The sequence below is a fragment of the Rhagoletis pomonella genome, unplaced genomic scaffold (genome assembly GCF_013731165.1).
Source record: "Rhagoletis pomonella isolate Grant_MI unplaced genomic scaffold, Rhpom_1.0 Rhpom_scaffold_00011, whole genome shotgun sequence".
In the NCBI taxonomy this organism is placed as follows: Eukaryota; Metazoa; Arthropoda; class Insecta; order Diptera; family Tephritidae; genus Rhagoletis; species Rhagoletis pomonella.
Genome location: NW_023458565.1, coordinates 30485181 through 30499801, shown reverse-complemented (window position 1 = coordinate 30499801; position 14621 = coordinate 30485181). Strand labels below are relative to the sequence as shown.

At 34.0% G+C, this 14621-nt stretch overlaps 1 protein-coding gene across 1 annotated transcript in view; it reads left to right on the top strand.

The window, feature by feature from the left end:
- The window catches only part of LOC118746939, a 59389-nt gene extending 56439 nt beyond the window's left edge, over positions 1-2950 (top strand). The window contains exons 4-5 of the mRNA XM_036480931.1: positions 1324-1386; positions 2871-2950. Of these exons, the coding sequence (XP_036336824.1) occupies positions 1324-1386; positions 2871-2892 (85 nt within the window). The 3' untranslated portion in view covers positions 2893-2950. The remainder of the gene's footprint in view (positions 1-1323; positions 1387-2870) is intronic.
- The last annotated feature ends 11671 nt before the right edge of the window (positions 2951-14621 follow it).

Here is a 14621-nt window from a genome sequence, read left to right as displayed (position 1 = left end):
CCACCGGCGTTGTACATATCGATATGGATGTAAGTACATCATTTAGAGATTTTGACGCTAACAAAAGCTGTATAGTTAGTAAGAAAACTAGCAACAAGTTTTTAAGGGTTTTTGTCGGCAAAATCAAAATCGAACCCTAAAAAGTATTGAGCTGAATTTTGCTTTTTAGCAATTTCAGATTGAAAACTGTAAGAATACATAATTCTCGAACATTCGGCTTCCGATATTGTTGTTGTTATTGTAACAGCATACAAATTTCCCCAAAAGTTGTTGGGGATAATGCTGGAGTCACAATCCTGAGCCAGATATAAATCGGGGTCGTTCCGGTTACTTAGACCCAACTGTAGCGGGCATTCCGACATGAGATTGAGAGCTCTTTATTCCAAATTTTGCAAAAATAATTGAGAGCGAGAGCTATTCCATTTTGGAAAGGTCAACTCTTAATCCGTTCTGCCATTTCCACTTTGAAATGATACCCAAAAGCAAACAATGTAGACCTACACATATTTTAACTCCTTTCCTTAGTTGATTTTAATAAGCCATTTACAAGGAATAGCCAACATTTGAAAGAAAAAAGCACGGATAAGTAACATGGATTTCGCCAAGGAGAAATGCTTAGTTACTGTTACAAAATAGTTTTCTGTTATAGGGTTTCTGCGAAGGAAACTACTTTTTCTTTCCCTTCTGAAAAATTCATAAAAAGCCTGGAAGCACTTTTTAAGACCACGTCCAATTAAGTTAATAATGTACTTGTGAAGAACGTGTGCGATATATTGTGCATTAACATCAATTACTTAAATTCTAAATGCTAATTCATATCATCGTTGATTTAGGCAGTTTCCGTTTTTCAGCAACACCAAGTTAGAAAAAGATATTAAAAAAAAAGTGCATGAATACCAGCATTAAAAATACCCCAAATAGTTATTCTTGCCTGCAAATATCTTACATCAAATTTCAGCGCTAAATCAAGTTAATGTAAACACGTTATAAAATTATGTCAAAACTGAAAGATAGTACGTGAATTCCTAAATTACCATTTGTGGCATAGCAAACCTTTAAAATACATACACGATTTTCAAAAATAGATATTTGAAAGCGCAATAAATTTTGCAAGTGCTAGTGTCTGTAGCTATTATAATTTATTGTAAATTTTAATTTCGAAAATTCATTGGGCGTCAGTTATACTATTTACGTATATACTTATATGCATACATTGACACGCGCCTGACTTTGATTAAGTAGCTGTAATTTATGAATTCAATGCATGTTGCAAATATTTTTCAAACTATAAATTTAAATTCTCTTTCTTTTCTGCTTTTAAAGGATCTCGATCCAGAACGACAAGATTCGGCCAACGATACGGAAGAGAAAGATAAGGAGAAAGAGGTGAGTGCTGCACTTATATAAATGTATTCTTATATATATATATATATATTAAAAGATATATAGAGATATACTACTGCGTGCTGGTAGTACAAAAATATTAGTAATAATAGCAACAACAACTATAGAAATAATCATCACCTAAAATTTTTATGAACTTTTATAATGAGATAAAATTTCGATTCTTATACGAAAAGTGATGTTACAAAAGTTTTCTGTACCTCACAACAGTACAGTAAAGTGTAAATTTTAAAGGTCTGTATTTATGTACAAAAATAAATTTATATTGAATTTGGGGCGAAAAATTTAAAGTTTGAAAATATGTCGACAGTAGAAATATAATTTTTTAGTATGTGTCAGCAGTTATTTCATTAGAATTTGGATGCAATTTTTTAGGTTTATATTAGGTTTGTTCCACACGAGCCCGCGGGTGCCCAAAACAGCCCAGAAAGCGTTCCTCATGCTAGAAAAATGGGTAATAGAGAGCGAACACGTTCCACTTTTGGATCGCAAATATCTTCTTCTTCGAGCCCGAAACAGCCCGGACTTTTTTTACGAGCAAAAATGTGCAAATTCAAATCGCCATAACAGCTGTTGTATGTTTACTTCTAAAAGCTAATTTTATAAAACATAAAATGGAAAATACCACTAAAGTTAAAAAAAAAAATGTAGGTATTTGCTAATTTTATTCGCCATATAAGATAAATACGCACAAAATCCTTTTTTAGAGCTGATTTGTTGATTCCGGGCACGAAATGTGGTTTTTTGCGTTCCTCACGCTCTGGACACTTTTAGCACGTTTCGACTAATTTTTTACTTATTTTTACTCTCTAATTGCCGAAACAGCCCGGAAAGCGTATGGAACAGCCCTATAATTTATAGCCTAATTTACGACCTACGCAATAATATATTTTCCCCTATAGAATGATTTATTGAAAAGGGGTGTACCACAATGTCCCCAAAATCAAAATCTTCAAATTTTCAAAAGAATTTAACCGTGTAAAAGCAAATAGAAAACACAAAAGATAATGAACAAGAATTACTTTCAAGTACTTGAACCGTGTAAACCGGGTGTATGTACCTACGAATTAGAACAATACGATCGGTAATAACATTTATTCAAAAATTTGGGGATTTTGTGACACTGTCACCAAAAAAATTTGGGGATTTCGTGTTTGGGGATTTTAATTTTGTGGATAATATATTTGGGGATTTTTTGTAACTGGGGATTTTGTGTTTGGGGATTTTGTTTTCGGGGATTTCGTGGCTCTCCCATTGAAAATAACATCTGAACAATATGACAAATTTGTAAAAGTAGTGTGGATTAGTTACCGCCAAATGCTTTATAGATATCATTGCCAATATAATACCAAAATTTCTGTGTTGCTTAATGCTCGAGATCGATTCTCCAAACTTAGAAGAACTGAACAAGGTGTTTGCCCGGTATTTTAAAGTGAATGGTTATTCAAACTTTCTTCACTTCACAGAACCGGACCCTTTTCTCTATGAAATCAACAAAAACCTTTTTTAACCACCTGCACGAAGGAGGTCGAACTGAGTTTGGGCAAACGGGTCGATGAAATAATAATTCTTACCGTAAATAATCTGTAAACTTACATCTTGATCTTCCTCTCTGTACACACAACCTCAACCGGCAACAAAATGAAAGTCCTAAAACTGTTCACCGACAGCACTTGGGGGAAAAGCAAAGAAACATACAAAGCATTTGGGCAGCCAATTTTAAACTATACAGCGCCTGTGTGCCCATCAGGGTTTAATAAGACGCAATGGGCGAAACTTCACATTGTCAGAACGCCACATTACCTTCTGATGTCGCCTGAGCATCTTTTACACCGCGAGGTCCAAAAGCATAACATCATGCTGGGCAAGCAATACCGTAGTAACCACCCATGCAGGCACATGCTTGAGAGCGAGCCTTCTCCCAGGCGCATCAGAAGCCATCTCACGAATTTAAAAAAAAAAAAAACTAGGTTCTGTCAATGCTAGCTAGCCATAAACAGGCCTTAAACAGGATCAATCGAAAATCGATTAATACGTTCGTCAACTCTCGCCTCTAAAAGCCTGCATCGAAGACCAACCAACTACTTGTATCGTACATGAAGAGCTCGAGTAAAAAAAAAACCGGTTGGAAAGACACTTATCTTCGACATTTTCGAGTTAAGGCTTATTTTGTAGAAAATAAAAATTTCAAAAGATGTACATATGTGTCTATGATGACGGCAATCCATGAGTTTGCAAAATTGTCTGGTTTGGTGCTTTCAAAATATTTGTGTAGAAAATGAAACACTTTCTGGGATCAATTTTAAAGTGATTTATGATAATTTTCATTCCTTCATTTTATATACCTTTCAATTGTAATAAAAAAAAAATCCTAAATGAAATTGATCATTAAGAGCGAAATTTATTTAATTAGTTCCCACACGAAAAATTCAACACTTTGCACACGCGTACATATACACAGACATACATACACAAATGTAAATTTACTGTGTTAAATGTGTTTAAAAGGAAAAAGTAATTTCCCTAGGTAATTACGTTGCAATGGCGTCGTAATTTCCCAACTGTAGCCATTCGCAATTGTGGCTGCTGCGTAGGATGCGGAACTCAATAAGCATTCGCACTAGATATGTATCTACTTATTTGTATATATACATATATATAAGTGTATGTAAATAGGTATTAAGTGCAATGCAAAAACAAATCCAATTGGTAAATTTGCGCTTTAGCCAATTCGTGGCAAGGCATTTTTTGTTGATCAGTCGGCGAGGCGGGATGCGACGCACATTCCGCGAGCACCACCTTTGTTTTGTTTGTCTGTCCATCAATCGACTGTCTCAGTCAACGCAGCTGTTTAGCTTTAATTACCTGTTGTTGAACGGCTGCAATGACCCACTTGCTTATACGCAGATTTGGCTTAGTTAATCTGCTGATACTCGTATAATTTGGTATTTATGTATGTTTGTATAGATCTATATATGTATGTATGTGCGCTTGCAGTCTGCATGGCCTACTTATTATTATTTATTTTCACTTAAATTTTCTCTGTGAGGTGTCAAAACGTACAAATTTCTAAGATTACCGTCGTCTAGCCGTGCAAATTATACGATATTTTGTATCGAAATCAAGCATTTGAAATTCTGTATTTACATAAGTACATATGAACATACTATATGTTTGCATTTGAGTGGCGCTATATATATATATATATATATATATATGTATATGCTTTTTATATAGTTTCTACATATACATATCTCTCGGTGTGCTTTCTTACGACGCGCCATTCTGTCTACAGTCGATGACACATTCACTTGGCAAATTATGTGCACAATTTCAAGTATAATATTTTCTTTTTATTGACATTGAATGTATTTCTAAGCCGATTGCTTATTAAACATTAAAACATTAACCAATTAAATTCAAATCCACCTCATGGTTGAGGTCAGCGGTATTAGAGCGCAAATTGTAGGCAATAATTTTAAGCGAGGCAACAATTTGTGTTTCCACTTGTTGCTGTCAGAGCTCTATCTGTTTTTCACAAGCTTTTTTCGATTGCAATTGCTGATTTTCGTAAATATTATGCGTATAAATATACTCGACTACTTAAAATTTCCCCCAAAAATAATAGAATACAAATTTGTCAAACTCAATATATTTATAAAACTCTTAGTGTTTCTTAATCCCCACAAAGCGATTATATTGTTTGTATAATTGCTGCTAAAGTTGCATTATGTATGTATTTCTATGTTGCGTTCGTATGAATGTTTTGCTCAAAATTAGTCAACATTTAAAATTCTCGGGCTTAACATATTTCACACCTCATCAAACAATAGCAACTGTTTAACGAAGCGTCTATGCCGTATGATTGACGATGTCAAGTGCGATTATGTATTATATGAATATTTGTACATATGTACATTTTGTATGTATTTAGTCAATGTAGTTAGTTATGTGTTTGCCACATTAAGCACAACTGAATCATCAAGTACAACTAACTAAAGCTATTAATGGAAATGGCTAAAGAAATTCACTTAAAATTTCATACATCTTTTGCATCTGCTGTACATTTATTTGGCACATTCTCGTAATGTAGTACATATGGTTGGGCAAATAAATGTTTATATTATTTTCCTTCATTCCCATATAAATAATAATCTAGGTATAAAGTCTGTATGTTTATACAATTGTTCCAACGTAAAAGCCATAATGAATTTTTGTTTTGCGCCTTTTATTAATTTTTAAGTAATGCAATGTTGCTTAAATTTAATAGCGCCATAAGTTTTGTTCCAATATAGAGAAAAAATATTTATTCTAAAAGATTGTCTGCTATGAATAGTTTCTATCCGTAAAGCTTATGAGAAATGGAAAAACACATTAAACTGAGTTTTTCGGAAGAGAAGTGTACACAATTTTGACAGTCAAAACACCGCTGCTTATCACGTAGTTTTGAGAAACGTTATAGTAAGTTGGGTTTCGCCCGAACGTAAACTTCTCTTCTTGTTTTTGTTTGACTTTCTTAAGTTAGATTCAGATCTAATGCAACAAACTAGTGACCAGAATATTTGTTTAGAGTTTTTCAAAACAAAATTGTAGCTATTTGCTTCCAAATCAAAACCTCATTTCCTCGATATTTTGTTTTATCTCCACAAAACATGTTGTTGGTTGACATATAAACTATTCGTTCATTGAACTTTTGACCATTTTCGAAAGGCATCATTTAGACCCCTAAAACACATTTTGTACGATTAAAAATAGAAAGTATTTAAAATTCATGTATGTGTGTGTGTGGTTGCTTTGTAGTTTGTTGTAGCACTCAAACGGTCGGCCTACTCCTCACCATAAAGTTGGGTGTGTTTGCTCTATTGCAGTGGAGTGCTGGGGACTGCTGTCTCGTGATGTCGCATGTTGACACACAAGCAGGGCGGCAAACACACGCCCGCCACGCAATATCTAATAGGCTATTAGTACATATAACAACAAAAAAAAGTCACGCTGTTTTAGTCGTAGCACATTTGGCCTGGCCAAGAAACAGTATCGAAACACTGTGTGCCTATAAATAGTAGAACTGAAATACGCACACTCTTTTTGACTATTTTTTGTTTTTATTATTCCTTTAAAAGTTGAAGCGTTCCTTAAATGAAATGCCACGCTGCAGAGGCTTATTATTTATGGTAAACGCATATACTTTTAAAAAGTAATTAGAAGCGCAATGAAATATGCCACCTGGTTATCGATAGTATTCCGTTTGGCGCAAAATTAAATTTATTTCAAGATCATTTAGTAATTTTTATAAAAGCATCTTTGAAATACGGGCCGATAGAGCTAAGTTGAATTCCCATTTCATTACCAACTGACACCCAACATACAATCGTAGATGCAGGTGTACGTACATTAGGGTGAATCACTCTTCATAAAAAAACGGTTATTTTTTTCATCGGAAATATAAAATTTATTATATATTAAGACCTGCGCCAAATTATTTCGGACAAATATTAAGGTTTACGTAAGCTGGACCGATATGAAAATACCTTAAAAAATTTATTGTTTTTTTATAAATAAAATTAGTTTTTAAAAATATATATTTTTTCTAAAAAATCGCCTCAGATGATAGAAGAGTTTAAAATCGGTCTAGCTCACGTAAATCTTAATAGTTTTTCGAAATATTTGGAAATAAATTCTATATTTTCGATTTTATAGTACCGCCTTTTTGTTAGGCGTGTGATGCATTTTTAAAGTCCAGTGGAAAACCGCAACTTTTTTTTTTGTTTGGTGACGCACTCTAATGTATATACATATATACATACATATATAAGTATGCAGAAGGTGTTGTCGTCGAAAATGTTGCTTAAAATGCACAGGCTTGTTCACATCTTGAACGTTCAACAACTAACGAAATTATAATTAAAAATAAATTTCGTGGCAGGAAAAGTCAGGTGAAAAACGCTTGTCCATTGTTTTGACGTCGGCACAATTTTTTTTTTTCGCATATGTTTTAATTTGAAGGTAATTGTTTCTGTCTATTTTGTCTAGAAGACTTTCCCCATTTTGAATTTATGGCCAATTCGTTTCTATTTTAGGTGAATATAATTTCATCATCATCTAAATTTACGGTCATATGTAAGCCCCAAATAGAAAGAAGCTTAAAAAAATGCAATTATTCAAACTCATAAAAATGTAGTTAATGGAATTTGTTCTTCTCGTTTGGCGCTGAAACGGCGTAGGCCAAAAAAGCAACCAATTGGAAATGCCAAGTGAAATCAAGTTCTTCTCCATTAGGTCTTTCCATCACAAAGAAGGTTTTTCTCTTCCTTTGCTACTGCGGGATCCACGTTGAAAACTTTCAGAGACATGCCCAAGCGGCGCTGCATTTGTCTGTGTCGTTGTAAAGCTCCTACGTTCCATCGTCTGCCGTATTAGCCATTGCCGACTCGCAAAGGCCCGTAAATATTTCGCAGGATTTTTCTCTCGAACACACCAACAGCCGCCTCATCGGTTGTTGGTATTGTCCATGCTTTTTTGCCATATACCAGCACGAGCATGATGAGTGACCTACATATAGAGTGTGTGTGTGTTTTTTTTTTGTACGTCAGTCCAAAGTAGAAATTTTTGGCAAAATGGATTCTTCGTTGGAGTTCGAGGTTGACATTTTACCGAAATTATGACAGACAACTATGACGTGAGTGCCGAGCTGCGAATGCGCTGACTGTTTGATGACAGGAGATATTTCGCCTTTCCTTCCATATCCAACTTAGAAAAGGCGGTACAAAAGGTGCGGTTGTTGACGCCGATGATGTCGATACCATCCGTAATCAACTTTTATGAGCTCCTTTTAGCATTATATTAAAGACGTCTCACGATAGAGAGTAGCCCTGTCTGAAACCTCGTTTGGTATCTCCTTGACTCACGGAGATTGCTTAACGCCATTTTATACAGCCGTGATCGGATTCATCTTCTTTACTACGTTTTGAGTGGTGCTACCATTTAAGAGGTTGGAAAAGTTTTCCTCCATAATTTAAGTTATGGTTGTTCTTGGTGTTGAAAGCTTCCGTAAGTCGCCTAACTCTCTGATAAAATTGTCGGCCGTTTTTCCTAACGGCCAACATTTCAAGCTTTTCGCACTCACGCATTTCGGTCTCTCTCTTTTTATTGCGGCAAATACGTCTCGCTTCCCTTTCAGTTCCTTATATCGATCCAACAAAGTTCTCGTTGCGCCCAATCGCAGTTGTGGCCCTGGAGGTAGCATCTTTTTTCTCTATAGCTTTGGGATTGTTTCTCATCGTACCGGTTGTTCTTTCGGGCTCTCTGTGGTTCCACTCCTCGCATAAGTCCTTCCGTTGCTGGACGGAAATTTTTCTGCTGATCTGAATCAGTGTTTGGTCGGCGGAGTGTACGCATATCCAAAACACTGGAAGTGTTCTTTCCTTCTATCACAACATGAGGATCGATTAGTTTCTCAAAGATCTCGCTTTGATGCGGATTATGGCGATACGCTTGTCCACTGGGTTTGAACGACAGTACTCTGCGACGGTGTCTCTCTCCCAACCACAAAGCCCCGCGTGTTTGTTGCCTTGCCCCATCTATCGCATTTTTTGGATAGCGGTGATGTCAGCCTTTGTCTTCTCAAGGACATCAACCAGCCAAGCAGAGGTATCTTCCTCATTAAGTTTAAGTTTACAGTGAAAATGAAAAAGATCGGGTCACTATAACCTATAGCTTGTTGAGATATAAGGTTTTATTTTAAAACTGCTTCATTTAGATAGCTAAAACCGAGAAATTCCGTGAACTATTTATTAATCAGACATGCAGGAGTGTACAAATTCGAAATTGCGATCATCCATAGCCATTTAAATTTTCTTTATCGTTTTTTCTTATTTCTTTTCCTCGTGCAAGAAAATTACTTTCAATTTACTAAATACACATATATGCATATATATATATATATATATATATATATGGGGCATTCCATGTCAAATCGACCAATGGTTGGAATCAACCATTTTTGGTTTGGATGAATTTTGATCAGAACTCTTCTTTTATCGTGTAACGAAGTTCTGCCAAAGGAATGACATTTTTTTCGAGTTTCAAAATTTCACGATTTCCCGGATTTTGCAAGCTTATTTTTTTAATATCTCAAAAACGATTATAGTTACAAAAGTGGTTCTGGTCCCTTTAAAGGTGATATTTGCGACTATATAAAAAAATGTATTTAAAAAAATCTAAAAATAAAAATTTCGTAAAAACAAAAATTCGTATAAATCTTTTACTCTTAACAAAATTTTCAGTGTTTTTTTTCAAATATGAATTTTTTGATTTGTAAAAAGAAAAATTATACTGCAAACTCTTAATTAAAAATAAATTTAAATTAAATAAAAAATTATTAACATATCTACTCTACTTAGAGTTTGTAATTTTTTTTTGTTCAAAAATTCAATCTTTAAGAATACTTTCAGCATCTCTTAAGATCTGTCGCAAGTATTGTAAAAAAAAATTGTCAAAAATGTTTATAAGTTTGTGCTTTTAATGTTAAAATTCTTAAATTTTTTTTATTTTTGAATTATTTTGTTTTCAATTTTTCTTTAAAGCTCTAAATATCACCAAAGAGACCAGAACAATTTTTGGAACTTAATAGTTTTTTAGATAGGTGTTAAAAAAATAAACTTGCAAAATCCCGATAATAATGAAATTTAGAATTTTTCAAACTTTGCATTTTTTTTCGTTTCACAGAACTTTGTTATATGATAATAGAAAAGTTCTGACCAAAATTTATCCATAAGAAAAATGTTTGATTCCAACCATTGGTCGATTTCACATGGATTTCCCCAATTCACTTTTCTGTTTATGTCTTTTATTTTAAGCTAAAGTAAATTGAGGAAGAACAACAAAAAAATATTTAAACACTTTCTTTTACGGTCAATGTGCCGCGCGCGTTCCTATTTGTACATGCTACATGAATTTTCCGCATTTGCGGCATTTTCAATTTACATACAGGCCATGCAGCTGTACACACACTCACCCCCCAAAACGCAACGGTGGCAATATATATTGCGACGATTACACTGATGCTTATGTAGGATGCGCCCGTGATCACAAGCTTTCATTCGCTGTTTGGGAAAGCTACATCTCTCTGTTCTCTCGCTCTCTCTTCTCTCTCTCTCTCATTATCCAACGCTTTTCCCGTATCGCTGCTGTTGCGCTCATTTTCCTTAGCATTGTGGGTGCTTGAGGGGCGCTCTGAGCAAGTGTTTCGGCAAATGAATCTGAAAACTTAAAAATAAAAGATTTGGAAAATATCGCTTTAACATTTAATTTCAAATAAAGTGCTACGTTATGATTTCAAGAATTTAGTTTCATTTTAGACGTTTAGAAGTTCGCTTGTCGAAGCAATCACTAGTACAAAGAATCAAATTTATTCGCTCGTAGAAGAAAATTAAATAAAAAAATCTAAATATTGAAATTCTAAAGAATATAAATTTTGGGTTTGTTAAGAGTTTTTTGTTTTTGCGATTGCCTATTGCATTTTTATTATAAATCGAATGTAATAAAAAACGATTTTGTGGTCTCGCAGAAATTCGAGATAACATGTGATCGTATTGGATGTTGGATGATCTACATATTATAAATTTACAAGAAAATTCTTTTGCGGTTTTGAGCAGAAGTTATTAAAAATATCAACAATAATATCGGCTGACAACGCGCACAATGCAACGCAGCTGCTACAAGTAACTCGTACAACTTTGCTGGATAGAATTTCGTTGCGTGTTTTGTTTTAACCGCGATTTTTGAACTTCGTATTTATTTAGTTTTTGTGTGTGTGTGTGTTTTCTTTATTCAAATCCATCAGCTCTTACGCGTGCACTTCTCTGCGCTCCCTCCCCACTGACGCCATAAGCATGTCACAGTCGATGACAGTTGAAATATTTATAACCCCCAAAGTGTATTACTGTATGTCAGTTTGTTGTTTACAGGTATTTGTAAATGCCTTTTTTGGTGTTGGTCTCTCGAGACGACCGAGGCAGCATAGCAGCGCATCTATCTGCTCTAACTACTATAATTTTGCTACCATTTTTGTACATTTTTGGATTTTTTACAAATAGCTTAATTGCAAGTCGCTCAAACGCCGCTGGGGAGATAAACAAACTGACTGACATTCGCACTGACGGACAAACGTTTGAGGCCATAAATGAAGACTTGAAAAATTATTTGCAATTTTTTTATTACTCGTTCTTTTTTGCACTCAATTTTTTGTTTTTTATTTGTTTTTGTATCTTCAATTTGAATTTACTTGCCGCAAAATGATGTCATTTCGTTGCTTCTGAAAAGTTTTAGTTAGAATTTAGCTTTTGTTGGGGCAACAATTCGTGCTGTGTTTTATTAAAACAAAAATAAGTAAAGTATTCAGAACGTCTAACATTTTCTAACACAAATTTTCTGCGTTGCACTCACCGGCTTTTCTTTGCGCGTTGACAAATGTCGTAGCGTCTTGCGTCTTTTTTCGGTTAAATTGTGGTAGTTTTTTTTTAATTATTTCGCAGCTGACACGATTTGAAAGTGTGACGAAATAAATTATTTTTAAACACCGGGAAAGCTTAGCAGCTGGCATTGCGTTTGTGTTGTTCATCTAATAAAATGTTGCATTAGGGTGCAGAAATCATCTTAGAATTAGTGCGCGCAGCTGTTTTCCAAACTATTTTTTTTTGTTTTAACAAAATTTCGTAATTACATTCGTGTGCTGGCGCTCCATAAAAAAGACATAAAATTTTGTAGGTTTTTATATGCCGCGCATTTATTAAGTAGGTTTATTGCGTATACATTTTTAATTGAAGAAAGTGTGATTTAAAAATTGTGGAATAAAAATTCGTAAATCTACCTGAATATGTTTTGATTTCAAAATAGTCCGACAGTGGTTAGGAAAGATGCATTGTTTTGAAAGTGCATTTAACCGGGACGATATTCAAGAAAAAATTGTGCAGCGGAGGCAGGCTTCGCCCTCTCTTAGACTAATAGTGTCAATCGCATTTAAAACAATTTAAGCCCAGAATTAAATCGATTATTTCAGAAACCCGTATAGCGCCAAAATAAGCAAAATTGAGTTAAGAACGAAATATTTTTCTTTGGAAGTGAGCTAAGTTTGAAGTTTGAAGTCTAGCTCATCAGGAAGTTGGTGAAATATTGATTCCGAAAATCCAGGACATAACTATGTACGTAAATTAGGGTGGTCCTGGGATTGTTCTATATCGAAGAAATTATACCCCCATTTTTTATTTTGAAATCAAAAAATATTTAGGGGTCGCTCAAAGCGCTCAAAGTTTTCCATGTATTTTATATGGGGTAAAAACAACTTTTCGTGGAAATGGTATGGAATTCTTGAAAATCAATATTTTTCGATCGGAACGCTCTGGTTCTCTTAATGAGAGTTCCAATAACAATACCCAACTTAATTTAACCATATTTTAATGCTAAATAATTTTTATTTATCCCCCGATTACATATTCTACCATTTTCTGGGGGTTTTTGCTTGGCGGACCTATAAAATATAGTTACTATGAAAAATGGTTAAAAAAATAATTGGCATCTCCCGAAGAGAAACAGAGTTTTCCGATCGAAAAGTATTGATTTTCAAGAATTCTATACCATTTCTACGAAAAGTTTTTTCCCCATATAAAATAAATGGAAAACTTTGAGCGACCTCTAAATATTTTTTGATTAAAAATGGGGTATATTTTTTCGGTATAGAACAATCCTAGGAGGTAAGAGCATAAAAACTCCGAGTTTACTTTTTCACATGCATTTTTGGACCACCCTAACGTATAAACATTTGAAACCGTTGATAGATGGTGCGTTGGACTCCCTACATAGTCCATATTAGCCAAAATCAGTTCGAAGAGTATTTTATTACGAGAAAAACAGAAAAACTCGATCCGACAGTCTTGGGAATGAGAATACACGATGCACTGAACCAGACCGACTATTCAAACATAGTCTATTCTAGTCGAGAATCAATCAACACCTTTGTCAACTCTTACCCCTTTAATTCCATCATCGCAGACCAACGCCACCTATCGCAGACGAAGGCCTCGAGTTACTTCGTAAGGCTGGCGATATTTTGATACAGCTCCATTCTGGAGAACGAGGACAACATGTTGCCTGCCGATTCACTTATTTAGACAGAGTTAAGTAAGCTGCTACAACAAAAAGACCCGTGAAATATTTTCGTTCGGTATTCCTTTTACTTTTTTAATTAATATAAAGTTTCTAGTTAAATTTTCAATAAAATAAATATGTAGATATTTAGAATTTTTAGATTCTGTTCTATAAAAAAAAAGCGAGGTGAAAACGGGTTTATTCGGTTGTAAAAATCTGGTTTACTCAGTATCCAAAAAACCGAGATTTCAAAAAAAGTCTAAAAATATTGAAAAAAAAACCGCAGGAAGTCGGGTTTGAAGAAACCGAGTCAGTACCTGTGAAAAATAATAGCGACACGACATTATGACCAGTTTTGACTATTTTCCTTTGTTTGTTTAATCTATATTTGTTTTTATAAAAATACAGCTCATACCTAACAATAACCATATACATAGGTTCCAATTTCAAACTTTGTAGAAAAATTAGAAAAATTCAACAAAATTTTACAGCAACAAACTTTTTATAGAGATTTTATAGAGAAATGCAGTTTTATAGCCCATTAAGTTCTAGCTCAATAAAGTGCAAGATTCAAGTGGCTAAGAATTCGCGTTGACTTTGATAATTTTTTTTCTGAAATTTTATATTTTTTTTTGTATGGACGAAAATAATAACACCATCGGCAAAAGAAATTATCAAAAATCAACGCGAATTCTTAGCTACATTCTACCTATACTTTATTAAGCTAGAATTTAATTTGCTATAAATCTGCATTTTTCTAAAAATTCTTAATAAAAAATTTGTTGTAAAATTTTGTAATTATTTTTTTATTTTATTTTTTTTAATTTTTCTACAAAGTTTGAAATTCGGACTTTTATGGATAAGCTGTATTTGTATAAAAAATGAATAAACATTAAACAAAGAAAAGAAAAATTCTCAAAACTGCTCAAAATGTAGTGTCCTTATATTTTTAATAGGGCTGTATGGAAGGTTTATCTAAATAGAGATTTGGTTAGGTTGGTACAGGTTATAAAACCACACGCAATACAGTTATCAGATCATTATAAGCTCGTTGTCAGAAGGAAAACATTAACTTA